This window comes from Neoarius graeffei, chromosome 2, assembly GCF_027579695.1.
Source record: "Neoarius graeffei isolate fNeoGra1 chromosome 2, fNeoGra1.pri, whole genome shotgun sequence".
Lineage (NCBI taxonomy): Eukaryota > Metazoa > Chordata > Actinopteri > Siluriformes > Ariidae > Neoarius > Neoarius graeffei.
Genome location: NC_083570.1, coordinates 7,511,217 through 7,537,715, shown reverse-complemented (window position 1 = coordinate 7,537,715; position 26,499 = coordinate 7,511,217). Strand labels below are relative to the sequence as shown.

At 39.1% G+C, this 26,499-nt stretch overlaps 2 protein-coding genes and 1 long non-coding RNA gene across 4 annotated transcripts in view; all 3 read right to left on the bottom strand.

Annotated features, from left to right (window-relative positions):
- The window catches only part of LOC132877956 (tripartite motif-containing protein 16-like), a 471,908-nt gene that overhangs the window by 150,852 nt on the left and 294,557 nt on the right, over positions 1 to 26,499 (bottom strand). Inside the window, exon 6 of one of the 2 annotated variants that reach the window (XM_060913632.1) lies at positions 5,853 to 7,324. The exons of the other annotated variant lie outside the window; for it this stretch is intronic. Coding sequence (XP_060769615.1) covers positions 6,798 to 7,324 — 527 coding nt within the window. The 3' untranslated portion in view covers positions 5,853 to 6,797. Of the gene's footprint in view, positions 1 to 5,852; positions 7,325 to 26,499 lie in introns of those variants that run through there. 2 annotated transcript variants of the gene reach the window in all.
- On the bottom strand, positions 13,424 to 14,202 carry LOC132878272 (E3 ubiquitin/ISG15 ligase TRIM25-like). Its single transcript, XM_060913654.1, has one exon. It carries the CDS (start codon positions 14,120 to 14,122, stop codon positions 13,484 to 13,486), a length of 639 nt encoding a protein of 212 aa, XP_060769637.1. The 5' UTR covers positions 14,123 to 14,202; the 3' UTR covers positions 13,424 to 13,483.
- LOC132871735 (uncharacterized) lies at positions 19,160 to 21,959 on the bottom strand. Its single transcript, XR_009651335.1, has 3 exons — positions 21,894 to 21,959; positions 20,111 to 20,204; positions 19,160 to 19,310 (listed from the first exon to the last, which is right to left on the bottom strand). It is a non-coding gene; the product is annotated as an uncharacterized LOC132871735 (long non-coding RNA).

Here is a 26,499-nt window from a genome sequence, read left to right as displayed (position 1 = left end):
TCATACAGAGTGTGTCCCAGGAACACTGGGCATGAGGTGGGGACACACCCCGGGACCCCACTCCATCACAGTTCATGCCCAGGGGCCGGAGAGTGTTGCGTATCCAGCTGTGTTTGTAAGGTTCGAGGAAACCTGAAAACCTCCAGGGACCCTGATAATGTAATTACATAGTAATACATATTACAGGCAGCACAGTGGTGTATTGGTTAGCACTGTCGGCTCACAGCAAGAAGGTTCTGGGTTCGAGCCCAGTAGCTGACGGGGCCTTTCTGTACAGAGTTTGCATGTTCTCCTCCGGGTGCTTTGGTTTCCCCTACATAATGTAATTACATAGTAATACATATTACGTTATCCTAACCCGCATGTCTTTGGGCTGTGGAGGAAACGTGAAGGTTTTATGACTAAGAAAGGTTTTCCCTTCCCACTCTCTGACCCAGTCAACAGCGTTTTTATCATTGCTATGTGTTTCTCGGATAAATATGACATCCACATGCTTTTATTTCATCAACTCAATTTTGTTCTCTTCCTAAAATCTCTTGCACCATTGATGTTTAGGGTTGCTATTTTAAAATCACCCATAAATGAAAGAGCATGAAATCAAGTAAACAAACAAAAATAGTAAACACAAAACAATAAATTTACCCTGTCTCATTACCACCATTTTCATCTGCTTGTTGATTGAGCTTTGTCAGTAATTTATTAAGTCTATAACCCTCTTGTTCAGTAAAGTTACCTTTCACATGCTTACAGTAAAATGCTGAACTGCCATGCTAAATTGTTTTGTGTCTGGAAAACGCTCTTCCACTTTGACCCCTCGGGTATTTTTAGTAGACCCCAGGAAACTTTTGATCATCTTTAGAGTATATACAATAGGAGAAGTGGAGCACAAAGGGGAATCGTCACTATCAGTATCAACAAGCAAGTTTTCATTCGCAAATCTCTTTGCATTTTTAGCGGATCTCCTAGTCGTTTTCCTCTTAGGTTTCTTAAACGTTGCTTGCTCAGTCTCCATTGCATTGTCAGCACACAAAAGTGGCTCGGTGTTCTCACTATTCCCATTCATTAAGTCATTAGTTATTCTATCCATCATCAGATTCATTGCATCTTCTGCGTTCTCTACGGCAACATCAAACATGATCTACAGTGTCAAATGCAGCAGTTAGGTCTAAAAGTACAAGAACAGCACATTCACCGGAATCACAAGTTAAAAGAATATCGTTAAAAACTCTTAAAAGAGCCGATTCTGTGCTGTGCAGTGATTTAAAACCAGATTGGAAAACCTCAAGAATATTGTGCTCCTCCAGAAAGGACATTAATTGACCGTAGACTGTCTTTTCGAGGAGTTTTGAAAGGAAGGGCAGTTTAGAAATAGGCCTATAATTAGCCAAAACTGCAGAATCTAAAGCTGTTTTTTTTAATTAAAGGTTGCACTACTGCATGTTTAAAGTTTTTAGGGACTACACCTGAGGACAAACTGCTGTTAATAACTGCAAGCACGGATGGACCCACAGTAGGAAAAACCTCTTTAAACAATCGAGAGGGGACAGCATCATTAGGAGAGCCTGAGGGCTTTAAATGACCAACAATGTCCTGTAAATCTGACAGAGTCACAGACTCAAACCTATCAAGGACAGCTGAGCAGGGGACAAAGACTGAAGGGTCATATGCAGAAGGTGAGATTAGAACCCGAGTGCCAGCAACCTTGTCAGTAAAAAAGTGAAGAAAGTCTTCACAAACAGCAGGCGAAGCCTCAATACCGACGGTCTGCGGAGCATTAAGAACAGAGTCGACAGTCTTAAACAGAACACGAGGCTTATGACAGTTTGACAAAATAATATCAGAGAAATGTTTAGTTTTAGCAGCTTTCACAGTTGTCTGATAGTTACGCCAGCGCTCTCTTAACATTTGATAAGACACTTGCAGTTTGTCTCTCTTCCACTTGCGCTCAGCTCTACGGCACTGGCGTCTGACAGCACGAGTAGTGTCATTTAGCCAGGGTTCACATTTAGTTTTAGGCTGCCTAATTTTTAATGGAGCCACAGTGTCTAAAACAATTTGGCAGGAGGAGTGAAACCATGAACTAAGCTCGTCCGTGTCGTTGCATATGGTCCGAAAACACTGCGTCACAGATCTCCAAGTTAAAAACAGGCAAACCATATGATAAAACAAGATCGAGTGTGTGTCCACATTCTTGTGTGGGACCAGAAACAGACTGTACTAGATTAAAAGAGTCAATAAGGTTAAGAAAGTCCTTCACCATTGGCTTATCAGGACAACACACATGAACATTAAAATCCCCAACAATAAGGACACGGTCATACTCGGGAATAATTTCAGCCAGGAAATCAGAAAAGTCACTTATAAAGTCCTTATTGTATTTGGGAGGTCTGTAGACCACTGCACACAACACTGTGTGAGGGCGAGCCAGTTTAAATAAACTCATCTCAAAGCTGGTAAAAGAGGATGACAGAGACAGTTGCTTACATTTATAATGACTTTTGTAAATGGTCGCTATTCCTCCTCCTCGGCCCGAGGTCCATGGGGAGTTAAAATAGCAGCAATCCCCAGATAAAAGTTCTGTGAGGGCACTGGACTCACCAACAGCTAGCCACGTCTCAGTCACACAGAGAAAATCCAGTCCCCGGGAAGTAAGGAAATCCTTCAGGATGAAAGTTTGGTTCGCTAGCGACCTAGCATTGACGAGCCCAAACTTGGCAGAAATCGGCGGATCCACGGTAGTAACCGTCCGGGGGGCCCGACGCAAAGGCCGTAGGTTGCACAAATTCACCCCACGCCAGTGAGCGGTGAATTTCTTTCAGTCCTTCTGTGCACTTCTCTTCATCTTTTTGTAACTGTCTTGCTTTTCTCCAATTTTCTTAAACTCTTTTCCTTGTATTCCATTTTGTTGTATTGTGGTGTTTTATAATACTTTTACTATTTTAATGTTTTTTTTCTCTGTGTCGTCATGGATGATTTGTAAAAAAAAGAAAAAGAAAACAAGTGCCTGGGAAATAAACTGAGTCATGGGTATACAGTTTGTTGATTTTTATTTAGTAAAGTCTGTTAGTTATTATCCATTATTTTATTAGGTGGCAAAATGTCAGTAAATTCAATGTAACAGCAATTCTGAAGAGTTACTCTGGTTAGTTAGTTTTGACTCTTAACTGATAAGAAACCTCTCCAAGGGTGAGGAACATTTTGGCAGAGTAAATTTACTGTTTCTCACAATAGAGTTGATTATAACTCTGAACTGAGTAAAATGGCACAAGAGTTCATTTTAAGACACTCTGAGTCAAATAGCACCACAAAGAGTAAAATATTAACACTCAATTGAGCAGAATTGACTCTAGAAAAACAGATCTACCAAAAGAGTAACTTTTACTCTTTTTAGAGAGGGACCAAATGTTATCTGACGCAGAGTAAAATTTTCTTCAATTTGAGTAAATTTTACTCAGGCAAATTTCCTGTGTTGTCTCACTGAAATGCAGTATAATTCAGTTAGATAATCTACCTAAGATGGATGAATTTATAAAGTTCTTTCTCTCTCTCCTTTTGAATTTTAATCTGATTTCTATGTTTTAGACCGGTCTGTAAACGATTATCTTTAACGTTAAGTGGTTATTGAACTGCACCTATTTAATCCTATTATTACAACAGGTTAACTCTTTTGTTCCCTCTAGGAGCAATTCACCAATATCACACTTCTAAGCACAACCAAATGAACCTTATTTGTACCCAAAATCATAACAGAGGAATGAAGTAAACTTGTAAACGAATGAAAAACATCATATACTTCAGTAAAAGTGATAATGGGCGGAGACTTTAACATAGCCCCTGATTCATGGTTAGATCGAATACCTCACAGGAATCCACAACCTGTTTACAGCCACATTATACTGAATTTATGAACAACGAATGTAATTGATTTTTGGAGGTCGTCAAACCCAACTTGTATTCCATATACATGGTTTAATCCTGCAGGAAACGGTCAGTGTTCGAGACTAGATTACTGGCTTCTCTCTTGTGAGCTGTATAATGATATTTTAGATTGTGAAATTTCAGCCTCTCCGCTCACAGACCATTGTACGATTAGTCTAAACCTATTCACATCTAAGCAACATAAGATCCTTCCTAATATCTGGACATTTAATCACGACTTATTACAGTACGGTGAATTTTGTGATCAGGTGAAGTCTCTTACTTTGGAGGTTGAAGAGTTAGACATGTCTGATAGGAGTAAATGGGAATGGTTTAAGTTTAAGCTCAAACAAATAGCAATTGGCATGGGTAAAAAAACTTTCATGTATAAGGAGACAAGAACAAAAGGATCTGATTGATAAAATTAATACATTAGTAAATAACACACAACTATCCTTCGAAAACATTTCAGAATTACAGTCACTGCAGTCTCAACTAGACGAAATGTACACAATAAAAGCAAATGGAGCTTCCACTCGATCAAGAGCTGGATGGATCGAACAGGGTGAAAAAAGTTCATCGTATTTCTTCAGACTTGAAAAACAAAGACATGCTAAGAAAAAAATGAGTAAGCTTATAAGCAATGATAATATAATAGAAGATCAGAAATGAGTACAGGATGAAATTTGGCTCTTTTATTGTAATTTAAATTTAATAAATCAGAACGTGATGTCTTATTTTATCCCATCAATGATGACATCAAAAAAAAAAATGAAGACAAACATACACTTGATGAGGAATGAACTATAACAGGAATTGAAATTGCATTAAAACAAATGAAAAATGGCAAATCACCAGGAATCGATGGCTTAACATCTGAATTTTTAAAATACTTTTGGGTGGATATTAAAAAAAATATATATTATATAGAGCATTTTTAGAATGCATTCACAAAGGATGTCTATCCCTGACGATGAAGACAGGCTTAATAACCTTGCTACCAAAACTCAAAAAAGACTTGTTGCTAGACAATTGGAGACCTATAACCTTACTATGCAATGATTATAAATTACTTGCCTTAGTATCTGCTAATCGTCTAAAGCGTGGACTTGTAAAACTTGTAGACGAATATCAATCAGCCTTCATGAAGGGAAGATATATTCAAAACCACGTCCGACTGATTCTAGATATGACTTGTAATCAATCAATTATTCAAGATTTTACGTGGAATCAGACAAGGCTGCCCAAATTCACCAAAATTATTTATTTAATGTACAAAAATGCTAGTGTACTTAACCTTGTGGAATAATAGAACCATTACTATTCATAGGAAGACTTTATTTCAACAAGAATGGAATGATAAGGGGCGGCACGGTGGTGTAGTGGTTAGCGCTGTCACCTCACAGCAAGAAGGTCCTGGGTTCGAGCCCCGGGGCCGGCGAGGGCCTTTCTGTGTGGAGTTTGCATGTTCTCCCCGTGTCCGCGTGGGTTTCCTCCGGGTGCTCCGGTTTCCCCCACAGTCCAAAGACATGCAGGTTAGGTTAACTGGTGACTCTAAATTGAGCGTAGGTGTGAATGTGAGTGTGAATGGTTGTCTGTGTCTATGTGTCAGCCCTGTGATGACCTGGCGACTTGTCCAGGGTGTACCCCGCCTTTCGCCCGTAGTCAGCTGGGATAGGCTCCAGCTTGCCTGCGACCCTGTAGAAGGATAAAGCGGCTAGAGATAATGAGATGAGATGAGATGATAAAGTTTTAGATATTACTGATCTAATGGATGAAAATGGACATTTAATGCAATTTAATTCATTTGTAGAAAAGTTTCATTTAAAATGTGTCTATAGAGAATTTAATTAAATTTGTAGAGCTATTCCACCTCCCTTAAGATTCATGAAAAAAAATACCCTTGAATATTCAAAGGCGTCGGTCAAACTACCTGAACTGAAAATCAGTGAATGAAAATCTAATAACAAAGGAATTAGGAATATTTAAAAATGGAAGCTATTCCCCGATATAAAAAAAGTAAGAATAACTGATGATGGAGGAACGCTAACAAATACACACTGTAGTTATCTTAGATGGCCAATTTCACCCACAGTGAAAGAAATTCAGTTTAAAATACTGAACAATATTTATCCAGCTGCTGAAACTCTCAGGAAAAGGTTGAATTTGCTTCTGTCTGAAAATGAGTTCAGCACAGAAACTCCATCACTGGGGGAAACTTTATTCTCCTGTGCTCTTATCTTTTATTCTGCAAAGCTTTGATTGTAATATTTGAATAAAAATCCCAAACTCACAGATAAACCTGGATTTATAAGGTTCTATCTGCGGGCCAATCATCATCCAGGCTGAATATGGGATGAACACGACATCGGCAGCCTGAACCGATCATGTACTGGATGTTCTAATGGAGTTTAAATATTGTTCAATGTTTTACAATCAAATCTCAGGGTTTAGAAACAACTTCAGATTTGAAAACGTGAATGTGGATTTTACATCTTAGAACACAAGCAGAAAAATCTAATTCATTCCAAAAGTGATGTTTTATTTTTATATAGTGTGACCTGAACAGGTTTAAAATGTTGTTCTGTTCTGGCTTTATTACTGTTTATTAGTTATTTAATGAGACGCTGCTTAATATGAAACAAACACAACTTTATAATGCGAAGGTCATGAGATCATTTTCTTTTTAAATTTGACGAGTTTCTTGTCTGACAGTTAATTTTTAACATTTCCTTTTTAATAATTTTAAATTACTCATCTGTTTTAATTTAAATATTAAAATGAGTGTTTTTGTGCAGCTGGATTGTGTTCTAGTGAAACAGACGACTGAGCAACAACGTGGCAACGTGCAGGAATTTTACAGAAAACACTGCACACTTTTATTCTGGATCACACAATCTCACTGTAGAACCAGAAAACAAGTAAAACCCAGCGTATAGAGTCTGAGTGAATGTGGTGTGGACTCTGTGGAGGAGCTTCATCGTGTCAGAGATGCTGTAGAAGGACAGAGTTCCTGCACTGTGATCCACATACACTCCTATTCTGGAGGCTGATGGAACTCTGAGATCAGTCTTAATGCTGTTGTGACCGAAAGAGAGAGAAGAAGAAGAACACCACAGACTCCAGGACTGATTGTTGCCTCCAAACAGACACTCTTTACCCCGTCCTTTCCTGCTGATGTCTTTATATGAGACTGATATGAGCACAGCAGCACGGCTCCACTCCACCTCCCAGTAACAGCGTCCACACACACTCTCCTTACACAACACCTGACACCAGGAATCAAATCTCTCTGGATGATCAGAGTAACGCTGCTCTCTCTCACTGACTCTCACCGCTCTGTTCTTCTCAGACAGAATGAGGCGACGATGTGCCGTGTTGGGATCCAGAGTCAGATAACAGAAATCTAAAATAAAAGAGAAAACAAACTGAACAATGTGAACATGAATATCCGCGCTGGGGGCGTGGTCACGAAAACAGCAGTTCGGTTGCAGTGAAAACTTTTCTCTGTAGAACCCTGTCACTCCCCCCTCCCCCCACTCTGGGCTCAAGAACACAACAAAAGGGCAATAATATAACAACAACCAATCAGAATCCAGATACAACAACCAATCAGAATTCAGATACATTCTCTTGCCAAGTAAAATTGTAACCTGTCAAAGTTCTCGAGCCCTCGTGCTGTTTTACCGTTAGATCAATCACATATCAGCTTAAACTAGCATTCTAAAACTAGTTAAAGATCCCACAGAAGAGAGCGACTCCCCCTGCCAGCCTCATGGAACGCAATGTTTAAGGCTCCGGATGGGTTTTATTTCCATTTATGAGGGAAAGGAACATACACCCTCCCGACAGTCAGTGCGGTATTCGCTTGAAAAACACATTTGCAAATTGGTAGAATGAGTTCATCCTCACATGCAAGATTTGCAGTTAATCAAATCTCATCTCATCTCATTATCTATAGCCGCTTTATCCTTCTACAGGGTCGCAGGCAAGCTGGAGCCTATCCCAGCTGACTACGGGCGAAAGGCGGAGTACACCCTGGACAAGTCGCCAGGTCATCACAGGGGTGACACATAGACACAGACAACCATTCACACTCACATTCACACCTACGGTCAATTTAGAGTCACCAGTTAACCTAACCTGCATGTCTTTGGACTGTAGGGGAAACCGGAGCACCCGGAGGAAACCCACGCGGACACGGGGAGAACATGCAAACTCCGCACAGAAAGGCCCTCGCCGGCCCCGGGGCTCGAACCCAGGACCTTCTTGCTGTGAGGCAACAGCGCTAACCACTACACCACCGTGCCACCAAGTTAATCAAATGGATTTCATATTATTATTATTATTATTCATGAATTACTACAGTTCTGAACTTCAAATGTTAAAAGTCTGGCCTTTGGAGAGATGATGGAGACTCTTTTGGTGGAACACAACGGAGCAAAATATTGTGACCCTCTAATGTTGAGCTGAAGTTGGCACCACTGGGGGTTGGCATTGGGTTTTTGTCCCCACCAATGTTAATACCAAACCTACGCCCTTGCCTACATGTTATCTCGTTCTAATTGTTGTTACTTTTATCCAAATGACAGCTGGCAATACGTTGTTACTTTGCGCTTTTTGTTGATCTGGGTACTAATCTTTGAGAAACTGGATTGGCAGAATGTTGCCTGTGAAGAAAAGAATGTCTTTTTATTACCCTGTGCCAAGTTAATATTCACTTCAGTGCAATTTTTAAGAGCCATAAATTGTATTTTATTTATTGTTTTTGTTGTGAGTGGTTTTGTTTGATTGTTGTTTTATTTCTTTAGCTTATTTGTTTATATTTATTTTTTATGTTCCACTGTTGAATTGAATAAGTCGAATTAATTAAAAAGTTTACTGTTCTATGAAAGGGTGTATTTGCATGATCATTATGATTTTACTAGTGGCATAAAATTGTCTTGAAAAGACGTCAACAATAATATCGTTTATCGCAATAATTTGAGACAATATATTGTCCAACAAAATTTGTGATCATGACAGGCCTAGACGTGTGTGTGTGTGTGTGTTAGATGTACATTTCAGAAAGTCTTCTCTGCTCTGTGGTTCTGGTCCTGAAATGATCTGAACTGCTGCAGCTGTGGAGAGAAAAATGGAAACATGAGTTTGTGTAAAAGATGGAAAGAGTTTAAAGTGATCCAGTCAGTTTATTCATTTTAAATCAGTGTTTTAGTTCAAAGTGTCGGGTGAATAAAGTGTCTGCAGAAAAGAAAGCAGGAGCATCGCTAAGAAATAACACATCACTGTGTTTCTCCAGCAGGAACAGCTCCTCTTACCATGTGGAGGCATTTTGTTGAATTCCTCCTCACAGAATTCCTCGAGTCTCTTTTTCAGATCTGAGAGAGAATTCCTCACTCCATCAAATGAGAGATGTTGATGGACCGTGACACTGGATGTGTGAAAATCTGGTCTGTCGATTGTAGGAGAGCGACGTCCAGAAGCTAAAACCTACAGAAAGCAAATGAAATGTAAAACCCACTTGTGATGTCAGACAGGGACATTTATTGTTCCCTTAATGAGAGGTGTTTTAGAGAGTGTGTGAGGAACAGCTGGCTCTGTAGATCAGACAGTGAGTGTTACCTGGAGGAAATGGATGTGATCGTGTGTGTGTGAAAGCTGCTCCAGCTCAGTGACTCTCCTCTGAAGATCAGCAATCTCCTGCTCCAGTTGCTCCAGGAGTCGTTCAGCTCGACTCAGTTCAGCCTTCTCCTGATCTCTGATCAGCTCCGTCACCTCCCAGCGCTTTTTCTCCATGGAGCTGATCAGCTCAGTAAAGATCCTCTCACTGTCCTCCACTGCTGTCTGTGCACTGAGCTGTTAGGACACACACACACACACACACACACACACACACACACACACACACACACACACACACACACACAAGATTTAAAGCTCATCTATCATTCCCTCTCTTACTGGGACTGTAAATGACTCGTTGTCCATGTTGTGTGTGTTTCTAGGAGCAGCTCTGTCTCTGCTCACTGCTCACCTTTATAGTGTTCACAGCCTGTTTCAGCTCCTGCACCTTCTTCTGCTTCTCCTGGATTCTCTGCTGGGATTTCATCTGCTCCTCCTTTAACTCACTCTGAGGACAAATAAAATACATTCAGCTTTTTATACAGTACGAGCGAACTGGTTCCATATTAATGTCAGTTCAAAGTACATTCATGTTTCACTCTGAAGGTTATGTACTCTGTGTGTGTGTGTGTGTGTGTGTGTGTGTGTGTGTGTGTGTGTGTGTGTGAGAGAGAGAGAGAGAGAGAGAGAGAGAGAAATGTTCACTAACTGGTCTGGGCTGGGTTTCCCGAAAGCATCTTAAGGCCAAGAGAGTTTTAAATGACCTCTTAAGATCCATCATCAAGCTAACGTGGTTTTCCCGAACAACATTGAATCTGCTGGTGGTGTTCAATTAGTTTTTTTGTACATTGCAAGTACATCGAGTTAATTATCAGAGGTGGACAGTAACGAAGTACATTTACTTGAGTTCTGTACTGAAGTACACTTTTTGAGTATCTGTACTTTACTTGAGTGTTTTTTTTTTTAAACTTATGACTTTTCACAGACGGCACGGTGGTGTAGTGGTTAGCGCTGTCGCCTCACAGCAAGAAGGTTCTGGGTTTGAACCCAGTGGCCGGCGAGGGCCTTTCTGTGTGGAGTTTGCATGTTCTCCCCGTGTCTGCGTGGGTTTCCTCCAGGTGCTCCGGTTTCCCCCACAGTCCAAAGACATGCAGTTGGGTTGATGTGGGGCGGCCTTGGGCTGAGGTACCCGGGTGCTGTGTGGCTGCCCACTGCTCTGGGTGTGTGTGCGCATGTGTTTACTGCTTCAGATGGGTTAAATGCAGAGGATGAATTTCACTGTGCTTGAAGTGTGCATGTGACAAATAAAGCTTTCTTTCTTTCTTTTAACTTCACTACATTTGAAAGACAAAATATCGTACTTTTTACTCCACTACATTTCTATCAAGGTCCTCGTTACTCGTTACTATGAAGCAGCTTTGAAAGTGGATGTTTTTTTCTTTTCTTTTCTAAAACGTGATTGGTTTTTCCGCAGGTGACACTGAGACAGTCTATCAGTAATCACTAGGGTCACGTCACGTCCATAGACTGGATAAAATCAAGATCACTGATTTCTCCGCAGCATTATTTAACACGATCAGTTGATGGCAGAATGGAAGGAGGCGGTTCTTCTGGGGAATGCACACACCCACGGTTCTATAGCTAGAACCCATGGTTCAGTTTTCTGAAAGGAATAAAGAGTTGTTTCATTTTAAATGTTTGCTTTGTTTGCCTAAAACGCAGCACATCACAGCCTACAAAAACTCCCCATCCGACCTGCGGAAGCATATTGAGGGATATAAACGTTTTATTCCAAGAGAAAGCTTGCAGTGAAGTTGTCTGTGCTTTAGAGCTCACGATAACATTGCAATAGCTACACAGTCTGATTAGTCAAATGGCTTTCTGTGGATTTGCCAAGTTGCCATCGCCTTGTCCACGGCTAATGTTTACACATAGCTAGTTAACTTGGACACTGTTAGTTAGCATGTAAAAACGGAGTTACACTAACATGAATAACGTTCACTTTTCTGAAGTCCTTTCAGAAATGCTTTGTCATAATCTTGCCAATTAAACAAAAAGTAGAAATCTTTATTTTCTCGTAATATTAGCTGCCCAATATGATTTCGAGTTTGAAAAGAGTTTGCTAGCATGTCAGGTGGAGCTTCACTGACATGATTCCACAGGCAGATTCATATGTGCATGAATACATACACTTAACAAATTGCTGGAATTTTTTGTTTTGATGTCAGATGATGGTCTTGCACATTTTTTTTTTTGTTGTCTTGCTTAAAGCAGAGTTGCTGTTGGGCTGTTATTAAGCTCGAGGTGCGGATCTGGGTTTTAATCAGGTTGGATTGTCCTTTTTATTTTCTGAGCAAGCTGCATTTACAGCTGTTCCACTGTCTTCCTGATTAACACACACATACATGTGTGCACACACTGCCAGAGCTGGGTCAGAACACTACCATGCTGCTTTGTGGCGGTGGGGAGGAGGGTTACAATAAAAAAAAAAAAAAATGAAAATGACAGTGGGTCTTTTTCAGTTCAGTTGTGTTTCATTGTGTAACATTCTACCAGGCGTTTATTCTACAGGTTCTACAAGTTAGTCAGTAAATCCAGTCAGGTGTTTCAGAGGCATTAGGTTTTGTAAGCGTTGTGGCTATAATACAACAATGCATTGACAGAAAATGTACTTTTAATACTTAAGGATTTTTAAAAGCAAATACTGCAGTACTTTAACTGAAGTAAAAATTTGACTGTCCAACTTTCACTTGTATCGGAGTAACATTTGCCCAGTGGGATCTGTACTTTGACTTAAATAATGAAGTTGGGTTCTTTGTCCAGCTCTGTTAATTATTAAATAAATATACACAAAACACGATGAATATATTTCAGTATGTTATGGAATTACGTATGGATATCAGAATGTCACATTTATATCACTATATTTTAATCAAATTTAGCTCCATTAGGCGAGTTATTAACTAATTTAGTGTTATAAATGAGACATTTCTGCACCTCTAATGGTGTGTGTGTGAGAGAGAGAGAGCGAGAGAGAGAGGTTTTGATGTGTGTGTAGTGTGTACCTAAGAAGGTTGAATTGACCTTCTATATAAGGTTGACTATATATAATAAACCTCCTTCGGTACACACTACACACAGATCAAAACCCCCCTCTCGCTCTCTCTCTCTCTCTCTCTCTCTCTCTCTCTCTCTCTGTGCACTTATAAGGGAGAACATGGCCCACTCTGCACTGTGGAGAACAGCTGAAATAATCCTGACTGCATGATCGGGGGGTAACAGTGAAATGAGCGAGCACGGGGAACACATTTACCTCATTATGTAGCTTATTATTTGCTCATTCTTTCATGTGAACATTTGTTCATTTCATTAAAAACACGCTTGGAATAAAAAAATTGCCAAAAACATAAAATAGTTTCATTAATTAATTACCACATTATATATGTAATGCTTACAGATGATACTATATATTATCTTATTTTAAACACTTTATATTTCATTAGATTTTGGTTAAAAACGAGCACCATGTGACCTTATCGACTGGATTTAGCAACTACTAATGCCTTCAGCAACGACAGTACGATTGCCTTTAGCAGCTACTAATGCCTATATCGGGGACACCAACTGCAAAGACGCTCTTCGTCCTGTTGCTCTTTAGACTCCTTCTTATGAGTGAGTTCCGGAAAACCACACACAGAGACAACGTTCGTTCCTTAAGAGAGTCTCTCAGCTCTCTCTTTTGTTCTAAAGGGCAACGTTATCAGGAAACCCACCCTGAACCAGATTACGACCATCACTGAAGATAAATTTAACACTCTGTTCACCAGAACACAGACAATTTTAATCAGCTTTTACAGAATCCTTCTGATTGAGACACACATTGAAATTAAAGTTCAAATCATATCACTGACTAAAGCACCTGTTTCTAGATGGGAAACTATAATTAAGATGATTTAATTCTGGAAAGATTTCTAGTTCTCACCTGTTTCTCAGCTCTTTCTGCTGCAACTGAAACAGCGTCATGGTCTTTATGTTTATCCAACATGCACAAAGAGCAAATACATATTTGATCAGTACGACAGTAGATCTCAATCAGCTTGTTATGTTCAGAGCAGATCTTCTCTTGGAGTTTTGCTGAGGCTTCAATTAATGTGTGTTTTTTCCATGAAGAAACTTCATAGTGAGGTTTCAGATGAGTTTCACAAAATGAAGCCAAACACATCAGACAGGACTTGACGGCTTTGTGTTTTCTCCCGGTGCAGAAATCACACTCCACATCTCCAGGTCCAGCGTAACAGTGAGCAGGAGAAGCAGCTTGGACTTCAGTCTTCTTCAGTTTCTCCACCACTTCATCCAGCATGTTGTTTCTGCGTAGAACAGGCCTTGTCATGAAAGTGTCTCTGCACTGAGGACAGCTGTAGACGCCCTTCTGATCCTCCTGATCCCAGCAGCCATTAATACACGCCTTACAGAAACTGTGACCACAGGAGATAGTCACCGGATCCTTCAGGAGATCCAGACACACTGGACACATGAACTGGTCCACAGAAAGCTGATCTACTGAAATACTGGCCTCAGCCATTTTCCTGAACTCACACCGATTAAGAGAGAGAGAGAGATCAGTTTGTTTTATCTGAAATGACAAGTTACTTCCTCATTGTCTGTGTGTCAGAGAGAGAGAGAGAGAGGAGGAGCACAAACACAGAGAGATCATGAACACTCCTCTATTAACCATTTCATCTCCCTTCAGTGCAGAAATATAACCCAAATAGCTGCACTGATGAGGATTAATTTCATGAAATACTCACAGAATGGATCTTAATTTTCTTGACTTTTCCACCTACTGACACCTCAAGCACAACTTTCAGCCTTGTTGATAAATTACAATTGTTTCACTTGAACAGCTTTTTCCTCGTGACATCTTTAAACTGATCTTCATCCCTAAAAAATGTTGGAGCCATTTTAAAAGTGAGGAGGACGCAGCTGTCAGGAAGGAAAACCGTATTTTATTGATTTTGCATTGTTTACTGCGAATAGAAATCACAAAAGTGGATCTTTATTAAACATAATCTCCATTTCACTCAGTATGAGTGCTCCAGCCTTCATTAGTGCCTGAACCCTTCATGACGTGCTGTTAATGGAAACTAATCCACTTTGTGTTGGGTCACATCCCACCACCTCATCGCAGATTAGTTTCCTGGAGCAGCATGCCTCATCCTGTTTTATTCCTGACACCATGTTTTATCAAGAACATTATTCTGGGTCGATGAAGAATTCTTTCTCATGAACAGGTTGTTGAGATGGAAATGAAGTTGGTAGATGAATATGTTTGAGATCAGAGATCCTGAGTCGCCTCAATCAGTCATTAGATGTGTCTTTGAGAAGTAGGAGAACACTGGAGAACCAGGAGGAAACCCACACTGACACGGGTCATTTTACCTTTGGGTCATTTTAACATTGTTAACAGACTGAAATGAATCTCCTGAAAGGCAGAAGAAAAAAATCTGCTAGTAGTGTTAAAACAAGACTTTATCTAATCCCAGTCAGTGCAGGGTTCAAACTCCATCCACTAGAAATATCATTAAAATCAAAGGGAAAGACAGAGATGAAGCGAGATCATCAACAGGTGATCTATCCAGAATAAACCCGGCTCACAGCTGAGGAGATTTACTAACTTGAGCTTCTTTTAGGGATGCTCCCACTCCAAGTGATTTGGCGTCCAATAAGGATTGGAACTACTAGTTCACGTATTGTGACCAAGCACACACACATTAAATACAAGTTTCTTTTTTTTTTCAAAATTAATTTTATTTCTTTTTCAATAATAAAAACTTATGTCATCATAAAATTCTTTATGTAAAAGTAAGTTTTTAATATGTAATTGTTTATTTCTCATTTTTTGAATAATTTTATCATGAAAGTTTGGATATTTGAAACAATCTAGAAGCAGGTGTTTGACATTCTTTTACACCACAAGTTGGACACTGATTGGAGGGTTTTTTTTTTAAAGAAATTGTGTATCATTCAGTAGATATTTTCCAAATCTCAGTCTTGTAATTCTCCTGTGTTTGTTTCTGTCAGAATATGTGGTATGTGTTGCAATATTTGGTTCAAGTTGGTTGAAGAATCAACCAGTTTAGCAATTTTCCCATCCGTCTTGCCATATTGTAAAAATAGCATCTTTGATATGTTTTGTAATATCAGAAGTGGTAAAAGGGTAATGAATGTCATAATAGGTTTGATTTACTGATCTTTTGGCTAATTTATCAGCCATTTCATTTCCTTTAATACCCACAGGAGCTGGAATCCAACAAAAAACAACCTTACCACCCATAAGACTTGTACATAAGATATCGGAAAGCTAATAATTCTATGTCATTATCTTCCTTTTGAATTTTTTGTAAGGCAGACAAGGAATGTCAGTAAATATCACACTTTGAAAGCGAGGTTTCTCAATAAGAAGTTCCAAAGCATTTGTAATTGCTAGTAACTCAGCTCTAGAAAAAGTACCATTTGAGATTTTATAATCTTTTTGAATATTTTGACTTGGAATTACAACACCAGATGCACAATCAAAATCTTTATTTGAACAATCAGTAAATATATCTAAGTGTTGATTGTATTTGAGTTGAATGTGTTCTAATGCCGATTGTAACATGTAGCAACTACTATCCTCTTGTTTAGAGATTTTAGCGACTAAATCCAAGTCAACTTTTGGAGATTGGGATTCCCAGAATGGAAAAGGATCAACCAAAGGATTACAAACTGGAAACGGAAGACTATTAACCAAACGAACAACTTTAGAAAATATAGGACAAAAGTGAAGATTAATGTCACAATTTTGTTCTTCTAAAAAACTTTTTTTTTGTTGGATGATCTTCAAAAGATCTATATTTAATTGCACTTTGAGTTTGTTTGAATTCTCTTCTTAGGTCTAAAGGTATAATCGAGCAGTCTATCTCCAAAACAGAGATAGGAGTACATTGAAGAGCACCAGTGCAGATTCTAAGGCATTGATTTTGAATAACATCTAATTGTCTTTTCCTAGAAATACATCCAGTATCATAAACTTCCCAACCATAATCAAGACATGATAAAATTAAAGATTTATAGAGAATGATCATTGTTTCTTTGTCAATATCCCACTTGAGATTTACTAACACTCCTGAAGGGTTCACACTTCCTGTCTGCTTCTTCTTCTTTCTTGTGTTGAAAGGCAGTCACCATCCTTATTATTGCATTGCTGCCACCTTCTGGATCAATTCCTTGCACCATTATAAAGTGTCTTGCAAAAGTATTCATCCCCCTTGGTGTTTGTCCTGTTTTGTCGCATTACAAGCTGGAATTAAAATGGATTTTGGGGGGGTTAGAACCATTTGATTTACACAACATGCCAACCACTTTAAAGGTGAAAATTGTTGTTTTATTGTGCCACAAACAATAATTAAGGTGAAAAAACAGAAATCTGGAGTGTGAATAGGTATTAACCCCCCAAAGTCAATACTTTGTAGAGCCACCTTTTGCTGCAATTACAGCTGCAAGTCTCCTGGGGTATGTCCCTGTTAGCTTAGCACATCTAGCCACTGGGATTTTTGCCCATTCATCAAGGCAAAAACTGCTCACACTCCTTCAAGTTAGATGGGTTGCGTTGGTGTACAGCAATCTTCAAGTTATGCCACAGATTCTCAGTTGGTTTGAGTTCTGGGCTTTGTTCAAGCCATTCCAAGACATTTAAATGTTTCCCTTTAAACCACTCCAGTGTAGCTTTCGCAGAATGTTTAGGATAATTGTCCTGCTGGAACGTGAACCTTCATCTCAGTCTCAAACCTCTGGCTGACTCAAACAGGTTTTCGTCCAGAATTGCCCTGTATTTAGTGACATCCATCTTTCCTTCAGTCCTGACCAGCTTTCCTGTCCCTGCAGATGAAAAATATCCCCACAGCATGATGCTGCCACCACCATGCTTCACTGTAGGAATGGTGTTCTCAGGATGTTGGGTTTGCGCCACACTTGGCATTTCCCATGATGGCCATGAAGACCAATTTTAGTCTCATCTGACCAGAGAATCTTCTTTCATTTGTTTGAGGAGTCTGCCACATATTGTTGGGCAAACTGCAAACATGTTTTCTTCTTATTTTTGTTCCTGTAAGCAATGGCTTTTTTCTGGCCATTCTTCCATAAAGTCCCACTCTGTGGAGTGTACAGCTTAAAGTGGTCCTATGGACAGATACTCCCATCTCCGCTGTGGATCTTTGCAGCTCCTTCAGTGTTATCTTTGGTGTCTTTGTTGCATCTCTGATTAATGCCCTCCTTGCCTGGTCTGTGAGCTTTGGTGGGCAGAGCCTTCTCTTGTCAGGTTTGTAGTGGTGCCATATTCTTTCCATTTTGCTATAATGGATTTAATGGTGCACCATGGGATATTCAAAGTCTGGGATTTTTTTTATAACCCAATCCTGATCTATACGTCTCCACAACTTTGTCTCTGACCTGTTTGGAGGCTCCTTGGTTTTCATGTTGCAGACTCAGGGTCCTTCCAGAACAGGTTGATTTATACAGATGTCATGTGACAGATCATGTGACACTTTGATTGTACACAAGTGGATCTTAATCAACTAATTATGTGACTTATGAAGTGAATTGGTTGGAGCAGCTCTTATTTAGGGGTTTCACACGAAAGGGGGTGAATACCTATGCACACTCGAGATTTCTGTTTTTTCATCTTAATTATTGTTTGTGTTACAATAAAACAACAATTTTCACCTTTAAAGTAGTCAGCATGTTGTGTAAATCAAATGGTGCTAACCCTCCAAAAATCCATTTTAATTCCAGCTTGTAACGCAACAAAACAGGACAAACACCAAGGGGGATGAATACTTTTGCAAGGTACTCTACAGTGGCTTGCTGACATCCTGACCTCAGTATTAAATGCTTCTGTCTGAAAATGAGTTCAGCACAGAAACTCCATCACTGGGGGAAACTTTATTCTCCTGTGCTCTTATCTTTTATTCTGCAAGGCTTTGACTGTAATATTTGAATAAAAATCCCAAACTCGCAGATAAACCTGGATTTATAAGGTTCTATTAAATTTCAGCTGTATGTAATTCGGCAAAAGAGGAGCAAAAAACAAACAAACAGTGACGAGCCATTTGGGAGCTGAACAAGTCGATTCTGACTGTAAATGGATGTTCAGTCCACATTATGTGCAACATTTTGGAAGCATTGTTAAATTCACTGCTTATTCATGCAGTGTGACGTCTTCACGATACACAACAAGATCTGTTTTTTGTCTTGTTAATTTCGAGAGAGAGAAAAAAGGAGGCTGGTGAGGGAACGACTCACTTATAGCTGCTATAACGTAAGTGACAACAGGATCTAACTCATTTCATGGATGTTCCACAACATTAAGTGTAGATATAAATGGATAAAAAGTATGATGTGTCATTTTGTACACTGACAAATACAACACCAATTCCAAAAAAATTGGGACGCTCTGTAAACTGAAAATAAAAACAGAATGCGATAATTTGCAAATCATGGAAACCTGATATTTCATTGAAAATAGGACAAAGACAACAGATTGAATGCTGAAACTGACAATTTTTTTTAATAAATGCTCATTTTGAATTTGATGTCAGCAACAGATTTCAAGAAAGGACAGGGGCGTGTTTACCACTGTGTTGCATCACCTCTTCTTTTAACAACGCTCTGTAAACATTTGGGAACTGAGGAGACCAATTGCTGTAGTTTTTAAAGAGAAATGTTGTCCCACACTGGAAAAAAAAAAAAACTGTCAAAAAACGGTCAATGACTGGCAGCTACGGCTGCCAAACAAAAACCGTAAAATTAAGGTAAACTATCCTAATTCAAATTAAGTCCAGAAACATTACTTTTACAGAAATTTTCATTAAATGGTCTGCAGAAAAATACCATTATTTTACAGATTTTTCCTAAATTATTACGATCAAACACTTTTAATAAAGTGACAATGCTAAGAGTTCTGCCGAAAAATACTGTTATTCTACAGATTTTTGCTAAATTATTATGATCAAACTCCTTTAATACGCCTTAAAAACCACCTTAAAAAACTGTATGACTGGCAGGTACGACTGCCAAACAAAAACCCTAAATATTTTCACTGTTAATTATTCTCAACTTGAACTTAATTACAAACAAAATACACACCACTGTTGATTCTAAAACCCCTTTAATTAATGTATTGAGTTGTACATTTACATTATCAACCAATTATTCACAAACAGTTCTTCAGAGCCCCCCAGGAGGAAATGAAAAACTAAAAATTCTATTTCTCCATATGTGTATCTTCTCTGTTAATGGTACTATCTCACCTTTGAAACAGGTGGATAGCTTTTGGGCTGAGGGGGTTGTGGTCTGTTGTTTTTTAGCTTGCATTTTCCATTTCAGTTTTGTTTTCCACATCATTCTCCTGACCCTTGGGGGCTCTGTATACTGTCGTTCTGATAATATTTGTAGTATTTGTGGACAAGCATTACATTCTTGATTTAGAACCCTAAATATACAGTGTACTACTAAGCAAAATCAAAAAACATACCACAAAAGGTCAATGAATCTGAAGTGACAGTGCAATGTAGCAGAAGAAGAATCCTCCTCCAAATTGCCAGAAATCAGCTGGATCTTTGGTGCATCTGGTGGGGGGGGGAAAGGAAAAAGGAAAAAGTAAGATCTACTGAAATGTCCTTCCTATAAAAAGTAGATTTTTTTTTTTACCGTTTATTTAAACAACCAGGAGGAGTTTGCAGTTTGCTATTTGGAGGTGTGAACTTTTTTTTCTTTTTTTTGCAACTTTCTAAAATAAAAGCCATAAGTGTGTCACTACACCCTATGGTTTAATTGATTAAACCTGATATGGGGTTTGAATCCCACCTCTGGCAGGACAAGCAAACTTCTTTTCTTTCAAACATATTTAGTTTGTTTAAAACTGCAAGTGAGAGACAAACTTAGTTTGTTTCTTTAAAACACAAAATTAGCAACGGATTTTGTGTCTTTCAGACTGAAATAAAAACAGGATAACGCTGATTGTTCATTAGTGAGAAGACATGTATGTATGTATTGTTAATGGAAAGAGACAAATTATTTTTTGATCCTGTTTGAATTGAGCCTTGATTCACAAATACAGTATATCGATGTTGTCGATTTAAAAGATAAGTTTGCTTGTCAGGGAAGTCGAAGTTTATTGTAAAACTATTGAAGTAAAAGCCTGTGAAAATACGTAATTATAAAGACAACTCACATAAGTGACGTTGTCTTGTTCAGCATTCACAGAAAGCCAGTCCTACAAGCAGCTCTCACGGACTTAAAGGGATAGTTCGGATCTTTTGACATGAAGCTGTATGACATCCTTATTAGCAGTGTCGTGCATCAACAGTGACTTTCCCCCGACTGCGTCCTGTGAGCAGAGTTCCGGCCCGGTCTTGGTGTTGAAATACGTAGTTCCGGCTGGTTGGCTGGGGTCGCAAAAATAAAGCGTTTTGCTTCTCAAAACAATATGCATTCAAAAGAGTAATACATTTGTAACACAAAACCGTGTGAACACTGTACACACTGTAAACAGGTGCGGCTGTCGGCAGCATAGGTTGGCAGGCCGCATTTCAACACCAAAACCGTCCGGAACTCTGCTCACAGGACGCAGTAGGGGGAAAGTCACTGTTGATGCACGACACTGCTAATAAGGATGTCATACAGCTTCATGTCAAAAGATCCGAACTATCCCTTTAACTGACTAACTCTTCTTTCACAGTGCTGCAGCTCTCAACAACAGCAGACTTGTAGTCATTTTCATCTCTTTTAATACTTTTCCCCTCATTATGTGTCGAGCTAACGGCTATGTCGCTGTTAATGACTATGGTTCTTTACTATATCTACGACAAGCTACGACTTTCTTTACTTGTAAAATCATCTTTTAAATTGACAAACATCATGTGTGATTCACGGTTCAATTCAAACAGGCTCAAGAAATAATTTGTCTCTCACCATTGACTGACAAACCTTTTCTGAAATAAGGTCCCATGGGGCACACCGGAAGGAGCGTGACTTCGGCTCACGGTAAAACTATTTACAAATCTGTGCGGAGAGTTGTGTCTGTATCGACTGTAAATGTGAAAAAGAATCACACGCACACAAATCACCACACACATTTGAAAATCTTCTGTGGCAGAAGTGTAGCAAAAGTCACGTGTGAAAAGAGCCAACTGAGAGGCCCATGTGAGTTGTAACTGATGACTTGTTTGTATTTCCAGCTCTTGTATTTCCAGCTCTTCTTCCAAGCCTCCTGTTTGAACTAATATCTTGTCTTATATATCGCAGTTGATACTTACTAATGGTAGACTTGTCTCTCCGTTGGGTGCCTGTTCTCTGCTGTAAACCTTGTTCAAACGCTTGATCTACAAAAAACATAAGCAAATTTCTCATCATTAGCAGTTATCAGTGTTGGAAATGAGAATGTAAAAATATTAAGAAATAAACAGGCAGTTACACATACATAACACACATACATAAGGCCAAATATAACATCTCTGTAACATCTCTCCAAGACAAGCATAAGCCTTATCATATACTGTATTTCTGTGTAATTTAGGGGGGAGCTAATGTAAAAATCTTCAAAGCAGTTTGATATCAAAGTCCAGTGTGTAGTATTTTGTGGTATTTAGTCCATATAGGGGACCTGAAAGAAATGGAATATAATATTCATACGCTGTTTTTCTTAGCATATAACTGCATGAAAATAAGCATCATCACCTTGCCTTGATGAGCGTCTCTGGAATTAGAATGAGAAGTATCAGTGAATTTATATAGTATGTATATAAGTACATGGAACTTAACATAAATGTTGATTCATTCCAACTTGGATGTACTGCTAGGTATTCATTCAGTGAATAAATATTTATTAATCAAGCAGTTACTGTTTTTGTTCTCCGTCGAAATCCCACAACTCGGATTCAGTCAAAATAAAATGGCAAGCAGATGTAAAATAATCCAGGTAATAATCCAGGTAATCCATTAGTGCTCAGATAGTTCACTAGTGGACCGACTGACAGGGTTGCCAGATACTGCTGACGTTTTCCAGCCCAAAATATGTTCAAAACCCGCCAACATGCACTTAAAACCGCCCAAAATGTAAAATGTACTTGATGCCTATCTTGTAAAGTAAAAATATGCAGCTAAAGTCCAGTATACTATTTGTAAATTGAACAAATAACAGCATGAGCCCGTCAGTGCTGGAGGTGAAGAATCTGCTGTCTGGTACTCGGCTCCGTGTGGTTCAATCAGATTATAACTCTGCAATCATCTGCTGTGTTCTGAATCCTACATGCACCAGTAGGTGGCGCACACGCATCATATTATGTAGGCTATGTTAGGCTACGATGCATATCTAACATCTGCATTGCTGAGGTTATTTATTTTTTATTTATTTATCTTTTTTTTGTTTTATTAATTTTATAGGCCTAGTTATTCTGCTTAATTTATTTTTGTCTACATCCATGTATTTTCTTCATCTGTTATCCTGATTTTTGTGGATTTGTTAGATTGTACCTGTTTTATATACTTCAATTAAAAAAAAAGTGAGGCTGCGATGCATGGCTGAATGTAACATGAGAAGAGAAAATGGAGAATGGATTGCGTCATTCTTATTTACTAGTTTATGAGTTCAGTTTCTGCACTACATTACACACATTCATATTAGTCTTACAGTTACATCGACATTTTTTTGTTTAAATAATACTGAATGAGATTATTGTTAATGATTAATTTAGGCCAATGCTCGATTTTGGTTGTTTAAAATACCTAAGGGGTGCTGGGTAAACTAGGTCTCTGACTTGCCTCAGTTGTTTTTCCTGATTTCCTTCGCATATTCAAGAACATCATTCGGCTTAGGTGTTTACATTCTCTCCCATCTCTGCTTTCTAGTGGGAGTGAAACTATATAAACATCTGATAAAAACCCGCCGAACTAACGTCAAACCCGCCCAATTTTTGTCAACCAGCCCAAGCCATTTTACGCCCGCAAAGTAGAATTCAAAACCGCCCAATCTGGCAACACTGCCGACTGACGCTCGCGCCGTATCCAGAGCCATAGAGATCTACCGATCGCTCTGCCGGATCCAACTGACGGATTTTCAAAAAAGAAGGCGCGCGCACAGTTGTCATTGGCCAGTTTTCTTGATGAGAGCCACTTCAACCAATCACATTCAAAGCAACGTGGTGTCTTTTTCTTTATCGAGAAAAGATGATAAAGAAAATAAATTTTTATTTGTAGGCTGATCAGTTCCATAAGCATCTCTCTCTCTGTCACACAGGGGCGTGTTTAGCCTCTTTTTGGGGGTGCTCAAGCACCCCCAAAAACGAGCTCAGCACCCCCTAGCTCAGCACCCTCAAAAACACTGCTTTTGGATGTAATTTTCAGAAATAAGTGCCCTTGCGCACTGCGCAATGAATGTGTGCGCGGGCGTGTGTGTGTTCTTGAATTCACCTGTTACGTGATAGTTCTATGAGCAGTAAAATCCCTCTCCTCCTTGCGTCCCCTCTGATTGGGTTGCCTGTCCGCGCAAGTGCTTGCTACGACATGGGTTTTTTTTTTTTTTTACTGGATTCCACGCCGATGAGGAACTCGAAGTAGCACCTGAGTATTACTGGCATAGCGAGATGTGAAGGTACGGACTGGAGTTACAATTGTTAAACACAACACAATAATATGCATAATGCAATATCGATGTTCCCTGGTCTATGAACAGAATGATAAAAACGACATTTATCATCCATATCGAGATACTTTTGTGCAGAGCTGTACAAGTGCTACGGTGCTAGACCACCGTGTGTTAGTCAATTTTATTTAATGTAACATAGCGTTTACGTTTGCTTATCATTTATATATTTATATTTATATATTTATCATAAATAACATCATAATAATTAGCAAATTAATCAAAACAGACACTGAAACGTACATGCACGAAGCAAACAATTAAACAAATGACTATCAAAAGAACACGACCAAAATATAACAAATATAACAAAAAATATAAACTAATGTAAACTAATGTAAAATCATAATAATACACACTATTATTACACAATACACAATAACACATTAATTAACAATTACCACTGTTCAAAATGAATAGCTCCAACATTACAAATGCAGTAGTAGGTCTTGTTTAGTTAAAAATATAACGTAAATATTTGTCAGTGGTCGTAAATGTGTAGATATCATAGTTTATTGGGTCAGCTTCTGTTAAAACATTGCATAAGTCTAGTCTTCTTGTCTAGTTAAGTCTAGTCTAAATGCGGAATAAACGTGGAAACACTGTCGTTCAAGCCAGGTGCCTCTGTCAGCTCTGGGGGCTAAGCACCCCCAAATATCAGATGCTAGAATCGCCCCTGCTGTCACACACTATATACTGCATTATGTGTAAAGCACTATATAAACAAAGGTGAGTTGACTTCACTTAATTTAAGCAAAATATCAAACGCATCAATATTTTACTCGCATTCCAGAATCTGCACATCTTTTAGGTTTTCATGGCGCTGTCATTTTCACTGTGCTGAACAGCACATAAAGGGCTATTCCAGTTCAATGCAACACAATAGATAGACATTATTTTAATCTACATTGGAATTTATAAATGCTAACCCACTCATAACTTTTTATTTCGTCATCTGAATTCAAGCTTTACCCATCCACAAGTTTACCGATTGTTTTGACCGCCCCTTCCCCCGCACGTGACGCTGCCAGACAGCGCCGACAGCCAACCGGAAGACGCGCCAGATGTGGCTCCGCCCTCCAGAGAGAGCCTGACCGACGCTCAGAAGGGAAGAAACAAAGCCAAGTGTATATGACAGCACTGTGTCAACTCGCCGCCGCCGGGAACTTTTCTAACTACTGCGCATATTAGAATATAAATGTTTATTGAAGCTGCTTATAAAGCGAGTTTGCGAGCAATTTAAACAAGCCAGCCATCAGTGCATGCATCATTCTTTGTGATAATTCACATCCATTAGGCATTTCCAGTATTGTTGATGGGTAACATTTGAAAAGAATGAACTCAGTATCGCACCCTATTTTTCCCCTGATAATTCTACACTGTGAACAACGAATTCATGTTAAATTAGTCGAATAAAAATCAACCAGACAAACGTTGCTGTCCATAAATTCCAGCACAAATAGTGTCCATTTCAAAAAGGCACAAACTTCTAAAGTAGATAAACAGCGTCTTAAAGCTGTATATCGCAGTTTATAGTCAAAGTCTAGAGCAGCTTTTATCTGCATCAAACAGTCATAACTTTAATAGATATTTGATAGATTGTAGCCGCTTAGTCCTTTTTTACCTGTTGAAATAACTGAAATTCACTGCTGACTACAATCATATAGATCCTAACGTGTGGGAATGGTTTAAGGTCAAACAAATAGCAGTTGTCATGGGTCAAACACTTTCACGGATAAGGAAACAAGAACAAAAGGATCTGATTGATAAAATTAATACACAACCAAGCACGTGCACACACAGGGCTTTAGGGGTGCTTGAGCCCCTGCCCTTTTTGCCTCGAATTAAATGTTGCCCTTTTAAAATAATAATAATAATAATCCAGTCCTGTTAGAAGTTTAAAACAACGGCGGTACAAAAACTCCACAGCAATCTCCCGGTGTTCCTGTAATCCGGGGCGGCTGCGCGCGCTGAGCTGCCGCTTCTCTGTCCATTGCTGCTCCGCTCGCGCGCGGCCAGTGAGAACAGAGGAGGCGGACAGTGAGGCAGCTTGAACAGTTGTTGAGGCGGTTATGGTCGAACAGTTCGCCCTTTCAAACTGTATGCACATCACATTTGGGCGTTTGAAGGGCTACTGACATTTGTGCGAGTAATTTAAGTCTCTGTAGTTTAATAATCTGCTTGTTAACTTGTTTGGCTGGGTGACCATTCTCATAGCAGCA